Raw genomic sequence first — 21,700 nt, 5'->3', positions numbered from 1 at the left:
AAATCTAAGAGAGCGTGATGGCTTATAAGATTCTCTGGTAGGGGCTTAACCGTTTAGAGCTTTATAAGTAATAAAAAGAACTTTAAAGTCAATATTGTAAGAGATCTCGGTTCTGCTCCTCACATGTGGATGAGATTTTAGGTGTAAAATTAAGCAGCCAATAAGCTTGGAAGTGTTTACGAAACAATTCAAACTTGTCTTAACTTTGCCGGAGGCTAGATTTTGGGGATTTTTTGAGGTGGGCCTTAAAGAAGTGGAACTTTTATCTGGTCTACAATAGTTCCAGATGTTTTTTTTGTGAAGGGAATGTGAAATGGCGCAGTTTCACACACTGATACAGATTAACATTAATGAGTACGATGGTACAGCACTGCAGTGTGGAGTTGGGATACATTACTGACAAGTGTTGCCGATTTAACGCTTTAGTTGTCACTGATGGCTGAATCTAAATCAAGTTACTTCATAGGACTAGTGCTGACAGCGCTGCTTGAAAAATCTATTGTTGGGTGTGAGTTTTTAAATATACAATGTTTTTCATTGGCTGTAATTATGTCAAACATTGGTGTTAGACAGACAGGCTACGGCAGAACAGTGTTCCATTAACAGCTGTTTCTGCTGAAAACACACAGTATGAGCTTACATTCCTCGCCAAAGTGTGTGTTTATGTGCCTGTACACCACAGTGTATATTTTAACTTTTGATCATTTATTTTGCAATGGCTCCACAGTCTTGTCCAATCAGAGCAGAAGTTATTTCCCCTCCGTTCCACTCATGTTTAGTTTATTGGATTATAAAGACGAGATCTGCAGTTTGGTGCAAGAACATGGAATCCTTCTTAAAACAAACTGTAGAGATAAAACTCCACGTTACATCCCAGAATCCTCCTCTCCGTACCAGTTTAGATTTTACACTGACTGTTTTTTCTATAAAGTTAATTTTTAATTTAAAATATTTTACTTGTAATTTATTTTTTAATTTAATTGATTGCATCTGTGTATAGATAAACAAACTGATGTTCCACATGTACGTTTTTACACGTTATCCCATGGGTTTCACATGGGATTCACACAAAATTGTTCCAAGAACACACATTTCATGCAAAACACGTACACTTGTGAAAAACATGAAATTTCACTCAAGCAAAAGACACAAGTCAACAATAAATGGTGAAGAAGATTTCTTATCTTATTTTTTTAATTGTATCAGTGTGCTTTTTTCCAATAAAAAAATTCCACCAATATTACTATAATAGTAGTATATAAGTGCAATTATTTAATGAATTAATGATTCAATTTAAACCTTTCAATTTAAGAGTAGTTCCCACAATTGAAGGCAAACTTTAATATGTAATGGCCAGACGTAACAAAGATTTTATAATGAAGATCACATTTCACATTTTCAAATGGTTCGCAAATATTATTACATAATTACGACACGATTCTGAGACTGTAAATGTCAGTGACACTCATTTTAGAGCTCACATTAAAACCAGATTTAAAAACATAAAAGCAAGACCTATCAATCTGCGTAGGGCGCAGGCATCATGTGAGGACACTTCCGGACCCTCTGCTGTTTTATCCCGTGGTGTTTTAAAGCTTGGATCCAATCATCAGTCTAGTGCTGTGCAGGATGTGTCAGAGCTGCCGGTCTGATGCTGTTGATCTGCCTGCTGTTGGTCCTTATGTCACTGTCAACGGTGGCGCAGACTTAAGACTAGAGATTCTTAAGCACCACAAATAGGCATGTTTCACATCATAATATTAATGAGATTCATTTGGAAAGATGTTCGAGTCATGTTGGATTAAGGGCTCATTTGTTTTTCTTTTATCAAGTGACCTACTTAGTATGTGTTTACTAGTAAGTGAGTATTTTTTATATATTTTAAATGTTATATTAAACAGTCATGGACATTTAGACTAATGTCTTCAGACATTGTACAGCATCACACAGTTAAAAATAGTCCAACTTTATAAAACGTGTCTCAAGAACTTTGCGTTTTGTTCCCATTCAGTGCACTCAGTTCTTGCAATACAAGTATGCATCTTACGTAAACGCCTCTAAGAATAATTCCTCTCAGAGTCATAGGAATCCATAACCAACCTAAATATTCAGGGTTTCCTTACAACAAGTGTGAATTACGCAACCCGCAATAAAAATATATTTATTGCCCTAGAAAATAGTTCACATCCCAACTCTTTATTATTCACATGAAAACACAGATGTTCCATTTTTGAATAAACATTGCTTGATTTGTACATGTTACGCAGTTTCATTCTTTGTCTGACAAGTCTGTGGGTTAGTGTGCAACAATGCGTAGGTGTGTGTGAGAAAATAAGAGAGAGTGAAACGAGAAGGCAAGCGTGTAACGCTAGAAAAAATTTAAACCTGCCGTGTTTTTCTTCTTCATGCTGTTGAGGTACAATCAATTGGCTTGATTCGTTTGCACTAATCCTGCCTCTGCGTTCTCTTATTATTATTGGTAAACCAAGACATGCAACATCTCCCCTCATTGGCTCATCATCTCCTTACTCATTGTCGAGCCTCACATCATTGGTCGAATGCTCTGCTGTACATCCGTTGCTTCGGAGGCCTGTTGGGTTTTACGCATAGCTCGAGCACTTACTCCATAGTTGCTAGGTAACTGGCAGGCTCTGGTTCCATTCGGTTGTCCCTTTGGTTGGGAGGTGCTGGTTATAAATGGATGTGGGATAGATAACGGTGATGATGGTGGCTGCAAGCTTGCACTAAGGTCGAGACTGGATTTGGCTTCAGAGTAGACAAGCTGTGACCAGACACCATGCAGGATCATTGATTTCCACTGTACCAACATATTCTTCTTCTCCAGGAGTGTTGGCTGTCAGCGGTCTGAAATGTATCAATACTAGCAGTGAAACCGAATTACAGTACACCTGTGAAGGAGCCCCAGGACGGAGTAGATTAGGAAGATTTGTGGACACATTACACGTGCACATACACACACGCTAGACCCTTATTACATTCGGTGCGTTGGATCTGTTGGCTGGTTACCCTGGCAATAAAAAACGTGTTATGTCTGCGGTGATTGGGTCTTATAAATAAATTCCATCCATTGTACTGTAGCAAGGCAGACGTGCGGTACGGAATGTCGCCTTTTAAAAGAGATCTTATAGTGAATACTGAGTTACTGTGAGAGAATGCTACAAGGCGACATTGAGCAGAAACCCAAGCGCCATGGCTACTATTTTGCATCTTAAAGGTCACTCAACCAATCACGTGAGCCTTACAGCCCATTAGCCAATCAATTCGCTTTGCACATTGCCCAATCACAGAACTGGTGCGAACAAGATGAGAATCTCGTTTTTTGGCGAAATATTTGTTGGGACGCAGCAGTGTGGTCGAGTGGGGGTAGATGTTGTGCTTAAGATGGAGTGAGAATGAAAAAGGGACTTTGTGTTTCCCAGGTCATTAAAATCTGATGCACGAATGCTGCTGTAAGCACAAACAGTACTGTATTTGAATTCTCCCTGTCACACGGTCCTCTGCGCATCAGCTCCCTCTATTAGGAGGAACCACTCATTCATATCACATATCAATTCGGAGCTCGATTACTAATGTCTGCTGGTGCATGAGATCATACAGTCATGTGGCTGTGGAGTATTGCCCTGGCCTGACCTGACCTTTAGAACCAATTGAGAAATTTCACGTGTGGTGTTTAAACCTTTCATTGTCAAGTCATAAAAGAGCATTGACATGTTATGAATTTTTGAGTGATACAAGATATTCAAGGCTAAAATGTAAAGCAGGTCTTCAGTTTATCTATCGGGAATTGGTTTGTTTCATCAGTAGAAAAAGCAAAACTGTGTACTTTTATTGGATTAACATGCAATGATGTAATACTCTCAGTAAAACCAGAACTGTACATTGAAGATGACGCAACTACAGTTTTTTCGTCTTAATTCATATTCAAATGAATGCAAGTAAGGGCAATTTTGAATTGATATTGATTTTAAGTATCATTCTTAAAGCATGTTATAACATTGCAGGCTGTTGAGTTTGTGAATGCGCGTGTCTGGTGTGGCGAAGATTACATTTGTGTCTCTGGTCTTCGGAGGTTAATCCTCTCTTCAGGCCTGCTCACTTTCTCTAATCTAATGGGATTAACTGCGATTTTACATCCAACACTGCAGCAATTACAGTGGGAGAAAGCGAGAGTCCTCGCAAGGCACGTTTACGCATGAAATGGCTGAATGTTTTTTAACAATACTCTAATTACGGAGTAAACATGTCAGCGATCTCTGCTGTGTGCTGCGCTGTTGATTGCAATTCTGTTTGATTATCCTCTACAGAGATGCCACATCTTTCATGCATCCTGTGATTTTCCTTGTGTCATGAATGCACAATGAAGATTTTGATTAGATGTTAGTAACGTCTTAACTGGCTGACACGTAAACACTCTAATTCCAATGCATTCATTCGTCCACATTCAACTAAGATTTAGATTTGCGTTGGAATGAAAAAATCGTAATTTCAAAGGTCAAGGAAAGTACAAGCGGAAAGACCAAATTTATAATACGCATTCTACTTGCAGTACAGAGATGTCAGATTAATGCACCCGACATTACATCTTTAACTCTTTTGCTAATCCGTGTTCCTCTGTCAACAATTTTCGAGCAGTCCCACCCACTAAAGCTGTGCAGGCATGCATACTTACATACCTCAATACACACGCAAATATCTTTCAAATTTCAGTAGCAATGTGACCGATGATACACACTGGATGAGAGATCAGTCACAATAATAATACATCATATCATTCCCCCAGGCAGCATTTTATAGTCCTGCAAAGCTGTCGGGTGTTTCACAATCAAAGTTTACACACCTCATGTCTATTATTCTGTACTATACAGTGGAATTGCAGCTTTTATTGCTTCCTTTAAAAACAACGGCACGACTTGTTCATAGTGTGGACAGCCTTGTTTATTATAATGGAAGCAATCTGATTTTGTCCTGTTGTGGCGCTTACAGTGTCGACACAAGCGTGACAGTTTGCATATTCACGCTACTGACACGCTATGTATTTAATTTTCTGGTTATGGGACCGAAATTCTGAGCCCGGTCCTGTCCCAAAGATGCACTTTGTATGCCTTTGCGGTCTCTGTGCAATCCCACACCAGTGCTTCCCTCCAAAATAAACCATTACACAGAGACCAATGATGCAAATTATGTTTACACAGAGGAGGGTTAGAACTGAACTTAATATTACTTTAACTCTAACCCTCATTTATGACACATAACATGAACGTCTGGTAAATTGTGCATAGATCAAGTGTTACGTAAATGATCAAATTCCATGTACCAATTTACGTGAGAATGGTAGTTTACGCAGAAAGTAGATCCGCTTGTTCTGTTTGATGAATGAGACCCTTTGTTACTTTGAGGCTCATATACTTGAAAACTGTTTTTCAAGTGGTGGCTTTGAGGTCACGCTTCTCATCCTATTTACGCATCTAACAAGGTTAGAGGAGAACCGACGCAAGCTCTTTCTCTATCATAACACAAGGGGTTGTCGGGAATAACGCAAAAAGTTTCCAATGCTGCATTTTGTAAAAATTCACTTTAACAATATCATTCAGATACCTAATTTTTTATATGAAAAATCGTGATCTTATATTATGTAGTGCAATTTGTAATGCACATGCAGTGTAAGTGCACAGATATTGTGAGATCCTTTTTCCACAGCTGTAATAGACAGGTCTGCAGATATGTCAATGTGCAGTCACAGTGATTGAATACGCAGGGCTGCTTTTCTAAATCACCTTTATTGTTAAATACTTACAGTAATGTTTAATGTTATGAGTGATATCTAAGGGCTGTTCATAGAGCCGTGTCTACTACCTTCCAGTCTGTACAGTCTTCCTCCACAGCACGCTACAGCCTGCTTTACACATTTGCATTTAAATTGAATTCATTCCCACTGTTTTTTACTGTCAAGCCGTAAAGCCCCACTGTACTGTACATACTCGGCATACTATTTCTCATCTGTCTAAGATCTACTCATGCATATTGTGCTGAAAAATGGAATGAGCGTTATCAATATCACAAGTTTAAATCTGATTCGCTGGCTAACACGAGGAGCCTGATATCGACATTACAAAGCCCATGTTGTGCACATGCAATGTGTGTATGCAATCTCAATAGACATACTGGAATTTAACTTTGTGTAAATATGTGGACAAATTTTTACTAGTTTGTCAGAACACAATGTTATGTTTACAAGGTCTCCGGTTGCTAAAAGGACCTCCTATACGTTAGAAATAAAAAAAAATGTATGCAGTTTAAACTCAACAGGCAAATTATCGCAAGTTAGCTTGGAGTATTTCAACAGCCGGTAACCATCTGCTATCCCAAAACATTTTCAGTCCGGTTCGCTCTCGATCGCCTTTATCGCTGGTGATCTGGCCAGCGGAGGCGCGGGGGAGAATGGCTTTAGCCTGCTTCAGATTACCTTGTTCATTCCAAGCCATCTCCAGAGGGTTTAAACAGGGTTATTGACCCTCTGGTGTCCACGGTCCTAAACCTCCAGAAATCAATATTAGACATGAGAAATATATAAGAGAAACGGACCGGGTTAATAAACCTAGAACATGAGCTTTGATATGTGTGCCTCATATAAGCAGTGCTGCCTGTAAAGTATATCCTGTCTTGACTCGATCAAGAAATCATTTAGCCGGCAAATGGTTTTTAATTTCTGGGGCGACTGGCTCCTGTCTGTTCCTGGCACTGTATTGGATTTGCCGGGTATTGATTCGCTACTGGAGGAAGAGAGTGTCCACAGGGGCTTGTGGTGTTGAGAGGTCGGGGGGTAATTGTGCTAAATGAACAAGAACCGATCGCTAATTTTGATGCCGTCAATACTGTACTAAGTTAAGTATACTGTACTACATATCTTTAACAGGGCGGCCACAGTCAAATCTTGGAGAAACAAGTGGTAATATCATTTTTTTATTATTAAATAGAACTAATTCACATCAGTGGATCATTTTCTTTCAAAATGAAAGTCAATCTGGAGAAGTCATGGGAAAACATGGGGTAAAGAGCCTACCCCTGCAGGCCATAAGCACAACATCAGACTTCAACAATTCCGGATATTACCATGTAATTGAGAAGCATAATTTGTTCTGAGGAAACGGCCTCCCATTGATTTAATTTTCTAGGGTAAAATAGTAGCGATCATTATAAATGAAGCTAGAGAACACTGTTGCCATAGCGACAGACGTGAAAAAGCCAGCCAATGAAAAGCCTCCGTGTGCGTTGCAACTAAAGCACCTTCTTAACATTTGTTTGATGCTTCTTTGCGAGTGCTAGTTTACACTAATGGCCGAACTGGGTGACAGAAAAGTCCTTATGTGTTCTTATTAATGAGGTGGAGAAATTCCCACTTTGTTGCAGTTGCAACAATTTGAGTTTCTTAAGACGTTACTGATCTTTGTGTTTTGCGGAGTGTGTCATCAGATTGACTAGGTTTCTTTAGGGACCGTGTGTATTTTATTGTTATTGTAACCCAGGATGCACCCCAGACACTAATACGTGTTAACCTCCTGTGGGCAAAGGCATAAAAATACCTCTAGTTGTATAAAACAGACACAAAGTGAACGTAAAGGAGGGAATTGCCAAGAATGAATTAAGCTTACTGAAAGTTTGATAGCATGCTTATAGTTTATTTGCCTTGTCTCGGTTGTATAGCACTTGATTCACTAAAGGAATTATGCAAATGGGATAACATAGGGAACACATCTGAAGATTTTGTGTTAAATATGACTTGTACGGCGTGTCCAATTCTTGCCGGATGACTCTGAACAGCTACTAAAGCTGCAGAATTTTGCACTTGACTGTACGATAATACTATTTTTTCATCATATTACAAATAACTGCTACTTTAATTTGAGTAATAACAGGAATACTGGGGGTTGGCGAATAAGCAGCAGCTTTTGGCTCAGTGATGCGACACAGGAATAAATGATCAGCACTCATTTGTCTTCCCGTCTCTCCCACAGGTTCTTAAGATTAATCTGATCGGCCACAGGAAAAGAATACTCGCCTCCCTCGGTGATCGATTGCACGAAGACCCACCGCAAAAACCGCCACGGGCTATCTCTCTAAGGGTGAGTGAAAACATTTCCATCTTCCTCTTCGGGCTTGTGTCCAACAAAAACCCCCTTACTGGCATTGCTCGGTAATTGAAAGCATAACAAAGATAAATTGTAACGTTCATCCTAAATGTCACCCATAACAAGACAGCATCCGAATAAACTTTATACGCCTGCCCTGTTTACATTGTTTATATCTCCTCCACACAAGCTTTATGGTCTTGGAAAGGTTGGAAAGTTTGCAAGGGAAGAGAAATTGACTTTCTTTGTGATTTAGCCTTGTCTTGCCATGCCCGGTCTTCTTATCCTGAGAGCTATGGCATTCTCTGGCCTCAGTCGCACTAGGGATTTAACTTGATCTTCCTGGCTGGATCAAACAGCTTTTCTCAAATGCAGCAAGGGCTCGACTGCCTCAGTTCAGGGAGTCTAATCGATACAAGAGTCAGTCCACGGAAAGACAAATCTAAACTCCTCCGGCCCGCAGCTGAAAACACATTACTTCCTAATCAAAAAATTGACTATCTTACACAGAACGAGTGGGCTTAAAGAAACGACAAATATTTATTACATAAATATTTTATAAACATTGATTTATTAACAAGCCACAGTCATTAAGGTCCAAACTTGTTGCGAAAAGTAGAAAAAAATTACCACAATTGCTAAATTCGAAACTAAATGCTACATTTCATTAAATCGCCATACGGATCAAGTAAAATTTGAGCATTTCACACAGTATAGAAGTCAAAATGGCAACTATTATGTGGTGACAAATAACAAATACGAAGAGAATAGAGTTGCTTGTAGATATTCACGCAAACAGAAAAACTTAAGTACTGTATATCGCCACCTGTAGGAGCCAACTGGGAACCACACTCCCCCTCAGCTGTCCCCGTCCCTAAATCATCCTTACCCCAACGCCGGATCGCTGGACGTCCAACACCTCATCATGCAGGCCGATGCCCGACGCAGACGCAACGACAACTACTTTGAGGACGTGCCGCGCTCCAAACTAGAAAGGCAGATGGCACAAGTCAGTATGGTGAGTTAGTGCACTTGCAGCACTCGCTGTTCATGTGTCTAGCGAACATGCTATTTCTCAAATGATTTCTGATTTGTTGTTGCGTGTGGGTGTGCATTTGTGTGGTTTTGTATACTTGTATACTCCCATTATGTCAACAGAGCTTATCTGTGCTACAGTGATGTGTGTGAATGGAATGAGTTATTGCACCTGAACAAAATGACTAATTGTTACAAAAACCCTAGGTGTCTTCTCTCTTTTCAACCCTTTATCAGTTCTCCCTGCCCTGTGGCTCCATAAATCGCCACAGAGAGAGAGTGAGACAAAGGGCGAGAGAGAGAAAGAGAGAGAATATTTCATGATAAAGGATGTGGATGAATCACATGAACCCAAACGCGTGCGTGTGTGTGTGTCTTCAAATAACGATAATAAAGACAAGACTGATTACGTCATATTGTTTTTGGATTGTTATTTACACTGTGCTGTGGTTTGGTAAAGCGTGTTGCCTGTGCCAGCGTACAAGCCAGGGGGCATGATTAAATGCGATTATTTTTATGAACATTTGCATAACTGTTTTATAGTGAATAGACATCACTAAATAAATATTCAAACCTAATCTAACAGCAACTACTGAATTGCAGTCTGATTTTTACTATCGGAGAGTGCATGTGCTCTGTTAACTCTAAAATCAAGACAATACCTGCTTTTGTGTTTGTGAGCCGAATCCATTAATGCTGAACCTTAATTCGATTTTTTACTTTTGTGTTTGTGTCTTTTCACAGCAAGGAGAATGGTGCGAGCCAATCACGTTACGGCCTCCCAACGAAGCGACGTCATCTACGCCTGTGCAGTACTGGCAGCACCATCCCGAGAAGCTTATATTCCAGTCATGTGACTACGAAGCGTATGTAAGTGTGCTATATGTGATCAATTATGCATTTTTCCAGACAGAAAAATACTGATTACCCAGAAAAAGAAGAGCACTTACAAAGCAATGCAAGAATTGAGTTTGAGTTCCGAATGCCGGCCTTGTCTGGCTCCTGTGAGCCATCAGATAATCAAAGAGAAATATCAAGCAGGATTGTGAAAGCTATCTGTGAGTCCTTTAGTTATTCAGCAGTGAATAATGGTGTTTTAACCTTCAATCAATACAGCTTTTCAGCGCCTCGATGGGGCCGAGCAGCTCTAGTATTAGCTTACATAAACCCACTCTGTTTCCTAGCAACAGAAGTGTAAATTTGATTGGCTCCTTCTCCCGTGCCCAAAGACGCCCATTGAGTTTATGAACAGAATTCATGCATGTGTAGAGGTTAAAGGTCAAGTGACTCCAATGTTACCATATGGACAGATTCATGAATGCCTCCATGTCCTCAGCTAAATTAATTTAATGACATGTAATATTTCCAGGTTAATTGATGTTACGCTTGTAGTTTGTCCTATTAAATACTATGGCTGGGTCTTGTAATTTATATAGTACAGGGTTCAAGTATGATGATGTTTTGTGTTGTCACACAGTATCTGGTAGTTTGGACAATTCCAGTGATATGGAGTGACATTTTGCATTATGGACGTGATATGAAAATGCTCATAGAATGTATTTGGTACAAATATATCAAACCATCAGTTTATATTTGACTAAACCCTTGTTGATAGAGTCCAAATATCAGAAAAATATGCAGGACTTTTCTATTTATGAAAGGAAAATGAACTTGCGTTATGGATGTGTCAAAAAAAGGACAGTTTTGAGGGGACGACAAACTTTGTCGGACTTCAGTGAATTAAAATGCACAAACCTGAAGCAATTACACCCAACAAATGTAGAAGGGATGGCTTTTGACAGGACATCAAATTGTAATTTTCATGGGCCGATTTATGAGGAATACGCACCATTATGGATGTGACTATCCTGGAAAAGGCACTTATTACTAATATAACTATGAAGAATCATGCACTAAAAATCAAAGATTCTTTAAAAACTTGTCGAGAGACCTCACGTGGGTATTTGAAGTACCATCTGTGCTGTTAGCATAGTAAAAAAACATAATATTTTCATAGTAACATTTTCACGGATATGTTTTTCTAAATTTCTTATCTTGTGTTTCTGGCAGTATTTGGGGTCCATGTTGGTGAAGGAGCTACGTGGTACAGAATCAACGCACGACGCCTGCGCAAAAATGAGGGTAAGAGTCGTATCTCCATGGCAACCGCTCAACAGATCAGTCCAGCCGTCCTCCCGCTGAACTCAGGTCACTATGACACACAACCATTAAAAAAGGAGGAAATATCTCAGTTTTAAGAGGACGCCGTGTGCCAGGAATCAGCTGGGTTCCTTAGTCTGAAGGTCTGGTTCAGGAACACACCGTATCTGCATTGCATCCACTTGCTTTCCACAAAACACAGCGCCTTTGCCTTAAAGTACCTTTTTTTACCTAAACAACCCAAACTTCCTTTCTCATGAGATTATTGAACAAGGGGGCACGTTTCAGCTGCTCTGTTTTTGTATGCATGTAAAACACCATCTGTTCTCCATCTTTCTCCTGCCTGCTCATTTAAATGAGGCAGACGTGGTTTCGGAACCCCTCGCTGCTTCGCAAACACATTAATACATTCAGAGGGTGTAAATTCAGGTCTTGTATCTTTGTCTTTGTTTTCAGCTGAATATTTTGACAGGTACAGAGCAGCGAAGGTGCGGGAAACTACTGGCAGAGATAGTTAGAGGAGAAATCAGGTCTGGATAAATATATTCCAGCCTGACAGCTGATATGACGGTGTAGGGAGTGAAAATTAATCTCCGAAGTTCATCATCGGCCTCAACTGTATATGATTTATTTCACCGCTCACACAAAAAGATTAAAACAGCCTATGGTGGGTAAGCTCGCCCCACCAGACCACAAAACCAGGTTAAATAAGATAAAGAAGGGCTGTTTGTTAACTTTTGTTGCACATAGCACTGATGCTTTAACATTTTGTAGCACAGGCCAAACAGTTGTAGAACAGTTTTGCAGTTCATCACATGAATAGGCAGGTCACTCAAAAATATAATTTATGTAACATACAGATGGATAAATTAGGACCACATAATTTTTTGTTTACCTAAATTAACTGTGCAACTCATTCACTCACACGCGCAGAACAGCCAGATGACATATGTAAACAGCAGGATTCCGCGTCCGCATCTACACTAGTTATATGGACTTAATGCAGCTGGCATTCACTCGGAAAATAGACTAAAATGAAGTTAAATAGCAGTGAGCCATTGATTAACTTCACACACAGACAAACACAATGACAAACGCACTTCACACAAACACGCAGCTCTGTCACTGCACTTATCAAACCGTAACACACGAGTGCTACACTGGTAACAGGGCAGAATATTTATTTTGGCCCTTTTGTTATTTGCTCAAAAGATTAGATGCTTTCTGGGTTATTTGTAGGGACATTATGATATTACATATAAATAATTTAGTGTGTTTGAGTTTGTATTTAGTGTGTGACGGGGCTTCATAAATGTTAATGTCAGAGACTGCAGAACTCTATGCTGACGTTTCCTCTTTTTCTCCTTTTTCCAAGAAGTCTACAGAACAAATGAAGAAAATTCCCACCATAGTACTGTCTGTGTCCTATAAGGGCGTCAAGTTTATTGATGCCACAAACAAGGTAAACAATTTTCATAATTTCCCATTTTTTTGACACCTGTGTTTCTTAACAGGGCAGATATAGAATACATCAATACAACAGTGATAGAAATCCATTGTTTTCTGTGTCGGTTTATACAGTATTGAGGTTACAACTTGTCTTGTTCTCTGATTTTTAGAACATTATAGCAGAGCATGAGATCAGGAATATCTCATGTGCAGCACAGGATCCAGAAGACCTCTCAACGTTTGCATACATCACCAAGGACTTGAAATCCAGCCATCATTACTGCCATGTCTTTACAGCTTTTGATGTGGTGGGTGTATACACTCTCTCACAATAAACGTGTAAACATGTGAATACAAATACAAATATACGCAGCAGGGTCATTCGATAGTAAGGGTTATTGTTTAGTTTTTGAAAACGTACTATCTCTCCATCTGTGTGTTTATTTTTCGACAGAATCTGGCCTATGAGATTATCCTGACGTTGGGCCAGGCGTTTGAGGTGGCGTATCAGTTGGCCCTGCAGGCCAGAAAGAGCGGCCACGGGTCCTCGACTCTACCCGAGAGCTTTGACAGTAAACCCTCCAAACCTGTTCCTAAGCCTCGCGTCAACATACGCAAATCTGTGAGTGATTTTGCCCGATCATGGCAAGCACGTGCACGCTCGACCTCACCTGAATCTGAACAACCTGAGTTGTTCTTAACCTTCATTTTCTCGCTTGCTGACTGCACACTATGAGCTGCTGAGTGATGCATTTGGGGAAATTAAACTTTATTCTGCTACAGTAGCATAGCATGTAACCAGATATCAGTATGTGCTTTCTTGTGCTTTGTCCGGGTCACCCGGATTACATTTATGTTACTTCTGAGTGACTAAAATTACATTTATTTCGTATTCAGTGGAAAACAATATAATAACATGTGGGTTTGAAATAACAAAGGGTCTGAGAGAGACCCTCGAGAACCTAGAGAACTTGATTATTTTTTTTTTTTAATAATTCAAAGCCTTAATGATAAAATATTACCTTTAAAACAACATTAAACAACGTGTGTACGTATATAAATCACCGTGCTTGCAAGTGAACATTTGTTTGTATGAACGTCAACGTGTGTCGCAGCCTGTCCTGAGGGACGGAGAGGTGAGTGTTTGATCTGTAAACGACACACTCCATCTCCACTCCCTTCAGTGCTTTTAAGGATGAAAGAGATTGATGAGAACTGTTTGCACTGAGCTCCAAAGACTAACTTCCTTCTGGGCATCCTTCTACTCCATCTACCCCGGTCCCAGTGCCTCTAGAGTGGGCACCGTGCCACCCTCTCCCACCACCAGGGATATCACCATGCACTGGAAGAGACCCAGAATAGGTGGGAGCACATCGTAAAAATAAAACATGGCCTGCCAGTTGGAGTTGGATTACACAGGGAACAGAAATGATAGATGCTCGCTTGAAAATAAACGGTTGAATAAGTCGGCCTTCCTTTTTTGGAAAATTTATAGCAGTTTTAGAGGCTGTATCACAGTAAACAAAGTGTGTGTCCGTGATATAACACTATTGTTTTCACTGTGAATGGCCGAGGCTGTATATCATTTGCTGGGTCAGACTAAGAATGAGATCACGTCTGTACAAATACTAGGCCAATGTATTGCTTCTTCAAATGGAAGTACTGGAAACATGAAGCTGTTAGAACTAAGCTCTAAAGGATAGCATTCACGTTATTACTCTTAACTGTAGTTTTACAATCCTTTGCTTTCCCCCTTATCACACACAATTAAATGCAATTTATTTTATTCATTCGCTCCCCAAGGTCGTCATCTAAAAAATCTATGGAGCAAATTACCAAAGCAGTTTTTGGTTTACTCTGCGATCCTCTGAGAAAGCCAGTTCTGCTTGATAATGATGGCAGTATTTGAATTAGTTTCATGATATATTCACTTTTGGAGAATTCAATTAAAGCTACATTTCTCATTGTGCTGTCTTTTGCACCTTCCCTATGGACCTTTTTGCCGAGTTTCTGGGTAAAATCGAGCAATAAGCTGATTTATTCCCCTGAACACTAACAGCATCCTCTGCGACTGTGTGGTGTTATTGATATTATTGATATACGCTTGTGTAGAACAAATGCCTTGTAATGCTGCAACACCTTGATCCATTTTAGCATTATTTGCTGTGTTATTCCATTAGAACAGATTGCTTCTTTCTTTTGTTTACCCCTTGTTTCTTCCCTTTCTCCTCCTCCAATGTCTATGTGCCACTCTTTAAGCTTTGCTTTCCATCTCTAGGTCTTGTCCCCCTTTATCCGCTGGTCCCTGGGGCATATTTACACCCCCCGCCGTCCCCCTATTCACCCATCTCCTCTTCCTCACACCTCCCGACTCCTCCATCATCCCCAAACATGTCAATTTCAGGTCTCCTCACATTTCTCATTTCTTGGGTTTTCCCTTTTTGTAATGTTTTTGTTTTTTTCTTTAAAGTGATTGTTCACACCAAAATTTGTATTCTGTCATTATGTCCTCACGTACAGATTGTTCCAAACCTGTATACATTTCTTTGTTCCGCTTAACACAAAGGAAGATATTTGGAAGAATGTCAGTAACCGAGAAGATCTATCTATTTATTGCCATAGTACGGAAAATAAATACTATGGGAGTCAATGGGGGATGATCTGCCCGGTTACTGACATTCTTCCAAACATCTTCCTTGTGTTTAGCGGAACAGAGAAATGAATACAGGTTTGGAACAATGTGAGGGTGAGTAAATGACAGGATTTTCATTTTTGGGTGAACTATTTCCCCTTTAACTGGATAGTTCAGCCAAAATGAAAGTTCTGTGATTATCTGCTTGTCCTCATTTTCCAAATATCTCAGTTTTCTTGATTCACATTACTGATCAATCTGAATAATATTTTTTTATTTAAATTTGCTGGTTTCGTCCGAGTTTGTTTGTCTATTTTGTTTGTTCAGTTTGCATCACTACTCAATTGTTTTCCTCTGTCATCCTTCACAAACCTGACTTTCCAGATGATCAGCTGACTGACATTATCACGGCACGGAGTTGTTTCAGCATGCTCTATCTAATAGACCAACTCATCCTTCCCTAAATGTGTTATCAAACCATTAAGCTCCTTTTCAGGTCAACGTCTCACATCAGCTTTATTGCGTAAGATTAGTGTCGGTTTCATTTTTGAAGTGTGTGGATGTGGAGAAGAATCAAGTTTGTGTGGGTGCGTGTTGAAGAGCAGTCAGAGGTAGCCAGGAAGAGTGCGGATTACGTTGTTTAATATTCATGTTGTTGCATATGGAAAAGCCTGATAAAACTCAAGGCAACGGCAGGCATAAATGTGTGAGTCTGTGTGTATTGTTTCCGTAGAGAATCGTGTTTCTGAGCCATGTATAGCTGAGCTTTATGTGGAGCAAGGATGAGGTGCCGTGGCAACAAGGAACAGTGTTTTGATTGGTTGGTAAAGATGCACTAGTTGTAGGGTAGTTTTGACCATAGCAGATGTGACGGATATGGAGATCATGACGGTGTTGCTTAGTAATAAAAATCAATTAACTTGACATTTAAAAATAAGAGTTTAATAACACACGGATTGTTTTTGACGGTGTGACTGTGATCGTCGTGATTAACCAATTATCTCACACTGTCTTGCAAACCCTCCCTCCCTCTCTGTCGGTTTCACATTGCTTATTTTTCAACATCTTGGCTTTTACAAATTTTCCTGTTCATCTAAATAATTACACTGGATGCGACGAGACACGACATAAGACATTAGAAACACATTAGAACCGATTATAATTTTACATTTTGTTCTCACTGGATGCGGCACGACGCTTCTGGTGTAGACACGGTGTTAGTTGTAAAAGACACTTTATTCCAAATCCTAATATAAATGTGTACCATCTTCTCGGGTTTGTAATACAATGTTACACAGAAATTCTTCCCTTATTTACCATCCGGTGTCCTTTTGTCATATTAATGCCATTTTCACACTAGACTTTTTGTTCTACTGACTTCAGTTTACACGCATGTGAATGCAGTAGACCGGAAATACAATCCCCTGCAAAAAAAAAAACATTCACATTTCTCTGCATTCCAAAGGTCAAGTTAGGTGAACTCTGACCTCCAAAGTCATATCACGTAACAACGTGTGACTAACAGAGAATCGACACTACACGGTGTGACCTTTTCAGTTGGAGGAAAGTCAAATAATAATATTGCACAATGCAACTTTTAGGTCACACTTTATTTTTAGGTCCAATTCTAGCTATTAACAACAAACCATTAACTATAACTTTTGCCTCAATAAACTCCTAATTTGGTGCTTATTAATAGCTAGTATGATAGTTGTTAGGTTTAGGTATTGGGTAGGATTATGGGATGTACAATATGGTCATTCAGAATATGTGCTTGATAAGTACTAATAAACAGCCAACATGCTTTTAATATGCATGCTAATAGGCAACCTGTTAACAGTGAGAATTGGTCCCTATACTAAAGTGCTACCCAATTTTATACAATACGACTTTAATATAACGTAATTAACAATAACTGTGCAAATACATAAGAATCCCTAATGTGTCAATCAAAAAGGTTTTCTGGTTGCTACCCACACTTGAGTAGAAAGTGTGACCTCCACCAAACCCCCTTTAATCCTCTTACATTTCCCTAACCCGCTCTCTTGTTTTCTCTCTTCCCTAGATGGAGCAGCCCTCAATGGATCAAAAGGGCCACGCAAACGTCCCCTGGATTGTCGAACCAGGACAGGAAGCCAAAAGAGGAGCCAACACCAAGTATGAGACCACTATTTTCTAATATACACCCAATATACTGTCCACTCCTGTGTGTGTGCCTTACAGAGAGCGCCCTCTAGAGGCCCCCCACGGAGCCACGGGCCCAGTGACCTGTGACAGGCCCGCGTCTCTCCGCCCGGCCCAGCCCGCCCGTTTACCGTGGCCTCTGCATGATGACGCTGCCGCTGTCTTTTATCTTTCCCCCTATCTTTTTCACTCCCTCACCTGTTCGGCCGCAGCACGATACGGGACTGTCCCGCTCAGGCCGGCACGCTGCCAAACAGTCTCTCCTCCAAAACACGAAAAAAGTGTTGCAAGCGGTTGTTTTTCATTCAATTTCCCCCCTTTCCCTTTTTTGTTTTACCTTTCCTCTTCGTTTCCGCTTTTCTTTCCTTCGCTTCTTTGGGAAGCTCCTCTCCGGCCTTTTCCCTTTGGCCGCACCCACGCCCCCTCGACTGCTTGAATGACAACTTAAAACCGTAATGCTGCTACAAGCCTTATAAACACACGTGTTGTTATTAAAGTCGGGAAGTATTTTCTCGCTGGACAGCGTAGTCAGCGTAGGGGAGATTTTTGAGGCGGGCATCCATTGCGTATGGCGTAGAAGTGGAGATCGGACTTCACCGAAGGACATTTTGCTTGTCTTGTTTTAATTTTAAGTATCAGCAAATACTCGAAAAACAAATCTGCTGTAATTTCAGAACCCTTATCGAGGGGCATTTTTTGTCAGATTTACCAGACGGCCCTCGGAGGCAGAATGGTGCTTTGTCATTTCTAAACAGCACACTACATAAGAGCTTGTTTTTAAACGTCAGTCTAAGCATAAAACTAATCTGATGCCTATCTAGACAGGTAGTTTCTCAGATAGCTTTTAATAGAAGCTTATTTTAAGACGAGACATTCGCAACTCTTCTCTCGAAGCGCGCGTTGTTCTTTTCCTTTCTTTCTGAATTTTTTCCGTTGTGTTTCCTTTCTCTTTTTGATTTTGGCTATGAATGAAAAACCCGAGCCAGTCCCCGAGACATGCAGTGTAGGTGATGGAAAGCATGCAGTCCATGTCAACTGGAGAAGGGGGGGCCTTTTTTGATGGACACATTGGATAAGTCATGTGATTTTATTCACAGGGCAATGGCGGACGCCCATGTCTATTACAGTGGAATTCAGAGAATGTAGCCTGCCCCTAACATGGACCCCCTATCACATGCATTGCTAAAAAGGACTACCAATACGGACCTTAAAGCGCGGAGCCTCTCGTAAAGCACGTGTAAGGATACACGCCAAGACTTTTTCAACGGGAACTCCACGTACGCTTACGAGGACTACTGACGCGGACCTGTGGCCTTTCGCTAAATAACTCGCATGCACGAGCGCACGTACACTGCATAGGACTAACAGGAGGATTCTGTCCGTTCGAATGTACACTTTTCAAAGGACGCCGGCCATCGTAGGACTTTGTTGCTTTGCCGTGGAGACTCTGACACACTACACTGACTTTTTCCTAAATATCTAGTCCAAATTACAACGGCATGTCTGGACTGGGATAAAAATGGACATTGTTTGATTTGCTGTACTTTTGGTTTTCTTTCCTTTGTCTTTATTATTTTCCTTTGTGGTTAACGATATAAAATAAATATGCACAATGTGAATGGACTTATTGCACTGGGCAACCATGAAATGGTTTCGTCTCGTGCCAAAAATCACTAAGAAACAGTCGTTGACATACTTGGCAACCCACACAAGATAACTATTCATATTGGCAAGACGTTTTAATGTTTAATAGAGAACTATATTACCATTACTGTAATATTTGCAATTATTCTAATTATTCTTATCGTACAATTCCTGTCTGATGTCGTCTTAATGTTACATTATTTTTATATGATACGTCAAGCTTGAATATGCAGCCATCCTAAGAAAACAAAAAATACTATTCTAGTACTACAGAGATACCGAATGTGTGGATGGCTCCACTATAAAAAAACAGATATCTTATTTTCACTCATTGTTACTGTAGACTTTTTGCCACAGTTATGTAAATAAATATTTTGTTGAATCATTGTTCATATATGTAATGTAAATTAAAACTATGAAAAAACAAATGACAATAAATCACATTGGTAAACAAGGTACCAAATTTCACAGGTCAAAGTACAAGACTAAACATTTTAGCAACGGGGGAATTGTGACATCATTGCAGACTAACACGTGTAGATAGGCTTGGGCTTCCAGCACACAGATTTTTTAAGTTTGGTCTTAATTTATATTCTTGCAAAGCACACAGAATAAATCAAGATTGTAGAACCATTGCCCTTTCTGTGGCCTGTTTTTTTATTTTTTGTTAGCTGATTTGCTGTATTTATGATATGTTAATACGTTTTGTGTATAGACTCCTAGATGACTCAAGACAGAGCCACTATGATTGCATTTTGGATGTAAAAAACAGTGAACATCTGGATCCATCTACAAGAGCAGCATATGGCTGTTTGATTCTCTTTTAAAATAGCCCGTGTTTGGTGACGCTGTGATTTCCGTGTGCCAAAAATTAAAAACCAGGACGTGATGGAGCTTGAGGAAAGTATTAATAAATCTCTCTATCTCTCTATCTTTCTATCTGTCTATAGGAACTAGTTTAAAGATGTATTCCGATAACTTGTGTGTGCGCGAGCATGTAAGGATGATGTGTACCTCAGGCAGGGTGATGTACGGTTCATTTCTTGTGCACTCTTGTTTCCATGGAGCTTGCATCTTTTTCTGCATACAGTAGCTTGTGTAACACTATTCAGTTATGTTGCAGTTCCCAGAAACCAGAAAGCCAGCAATGGAAAAATTGTGAGGAATAAACATCTAAAGAAAGGTACAAGATTCACCACGGAATGGCTGGTTTTCCGTAAACTGAAATAGGAGCTTCAGTCACATCCACTGCACATCCAAATGTTATTTTATTGGTTGCTTTAATTATTTTAGCATTCGTTTTTCTTTTCATTTAGTCTTAAGTCAAATATTTCTAATAGCACAATTATTCTATTATACACCTCAGACTTTAGGTAACAGAGCCAATCTCTCTGGTAATCTCTATAAAATTATTTTCCAACAGATAATTTTTCATTTGTGTCAGTGGCTGTCTTTCATTCCACCCATTTTTTAAAGGTTTCCAGCATCTTTGTCAAGGCCATATTCAACTTTGGATCAAATACCAATCACTTTCCATTTAATTTATTTCTAACCATAAAAATAAAAAAATTAGGGTGCGAGAGAGAGAGAGAGAGAGAGAGAGAGAGAGAGAGAGAGAGAGAGACAGAGAGCGATAATGAGATAACTTTAGTCTCATGTCCCAGATGGTACATATCCTGAATCTTTTGACTAAATTAAGCATCAGGGAATAACCATTTATGTAATTATTTTACAGATCAATAATTAACACTTAGTGAATGTGCCAAATTGATTTCTGCAGTGATGGCAAAATAAATAGAAGTTTTGAGATTATTCTACCAGTTTAGTCATGTTGACACTGCAAGAACAATGAGATATTTGGGAAGTGAGAATGTGATCATTAAAAAAAGTAAAGTCAAAATGAAACTCCAGGGAGCAACAGGACAATATTCTTATTCTTTTACATAATGAAGCGTCAGCGTTATCCCCTTGAAGTGTTACTCATCGGGTTTCCATTGACATTATAAAATAATTATACCTCCGCCACTGCTGAATCTGACCCTCCAGTGAGTTATTTTCTGCCTTGTTTGCTTTAGCTATTTTGCCCTGTGACCCTCTAAATACATTAAAGCCGCTATTATAACATTGGATGGGATGAAAATGTAAATTTTGTAAAATTGCTTTATAAGGAGTTCCTTCATGCAAATGTGTTTTATGTTATATTACTATGAAGTAATATATTTATGTAGTATAAAATTAATTCTATAATTTATAGACTGCAAATTGCATTAATTGACAGCCCCAATTACCAATTATTTAACAATGAAATAAAATAAGCTTGGGATTCATCTCAAGCTGTAGTTTTCTGTCCGATAGTGTACAGTATGTGTCTGTCCAGTTTGTTCTGATGTTAGAGATTTAAAGGAATAACTACTGCAATTTTATTTAATATATTTGGTAGCTTGTGTCC

The 21,700-nt window shown here is 39.6% G+C and overlaps 1 protein-coding gene across 7 annotated transcripts in view; it reads left to right on the top strand.

Moving 5' to 3' along the window:
* The window catches only part of anks1b (ankyrin repeat and sterile alpha motif domain containing 1B), a 134,598-nt gene extending 114,712 nt beyond the window's left edge, over nucleotides 1-19,886 (top strand). For 4 of the 7 annotated variants that reach the window (XM_056747550.1, XM_056747547.1, XM_056747549.1 and 1 more), the window contains 9 exons: nucleotides 8,034-8,141; nucleotides 8,980-9,165; nucleotides 9,927-10,052; nucleotides 11,253-11,324; nucleotides 12,718-12,804; nucleotides 12,962-13,099; nucleotides 13,246-13,413; nucleotides 17,489-17,580; nucleotides 17,647-19,886. In XM_056747550.1, the coding sequence (XP_056603528.1) occupies nucleotides 8,034-8,141; nucleotides 8,980-9,165; nucleotides 9,927-10,052; nucleotides 11,253-11,324; nucleotides 12,718-12,804; nucleotides 12,962-13,099; nucleotides 13,246-13,413; nucleotides 17,489-17,580; nucleotides 17,647-18,043 (1,374 nt within the window). In that variant the 3' untranslated portion in view covers nucleotides 18,044-19,886. The remainder of the gene's footprint in view (nucleotides 1-8,033; nucleotides 8,142-8,979; nucleotides 9,166-9,926; nucleotides 10,053-11,252; nucleotides 11,325-12,717; nucleotides 12,805-12,961; nucleotides 13,100-13,245; nucleotides 13,414-17,488; nucleotides 17,581-17,646) is intronic. The other 3 variants (XM_056747552.1, XM_056747548.1, XM_056747551.1) reach the window with 3 other exon arrangements.
* Nucleotides 19,887-21,700: the final 1,814 nt, after the last annotated feature.

This window comes from Triplophysa dalaica, chromosome 5 (assembly GCF_015846415.1).
Source record: "Triplophysa dalaica isolate WHDGS20190420 chromosome 5, ASM1584641v1, whole genome shotgun sequence".
Classification (NCBI taxonomy): domain Eukaryota; kingdom Metazoa; phylum Chordata; class Actinopteri; order Cypriniformes; family Nemacheilidae; genus Triplophysa; species Triplophysa dalaica.
The sequence above is the reverse complement of the archived record's forward strand: the minus strand, read 5'-3'. Positions and strand labels throughout refer to the sequence as shown.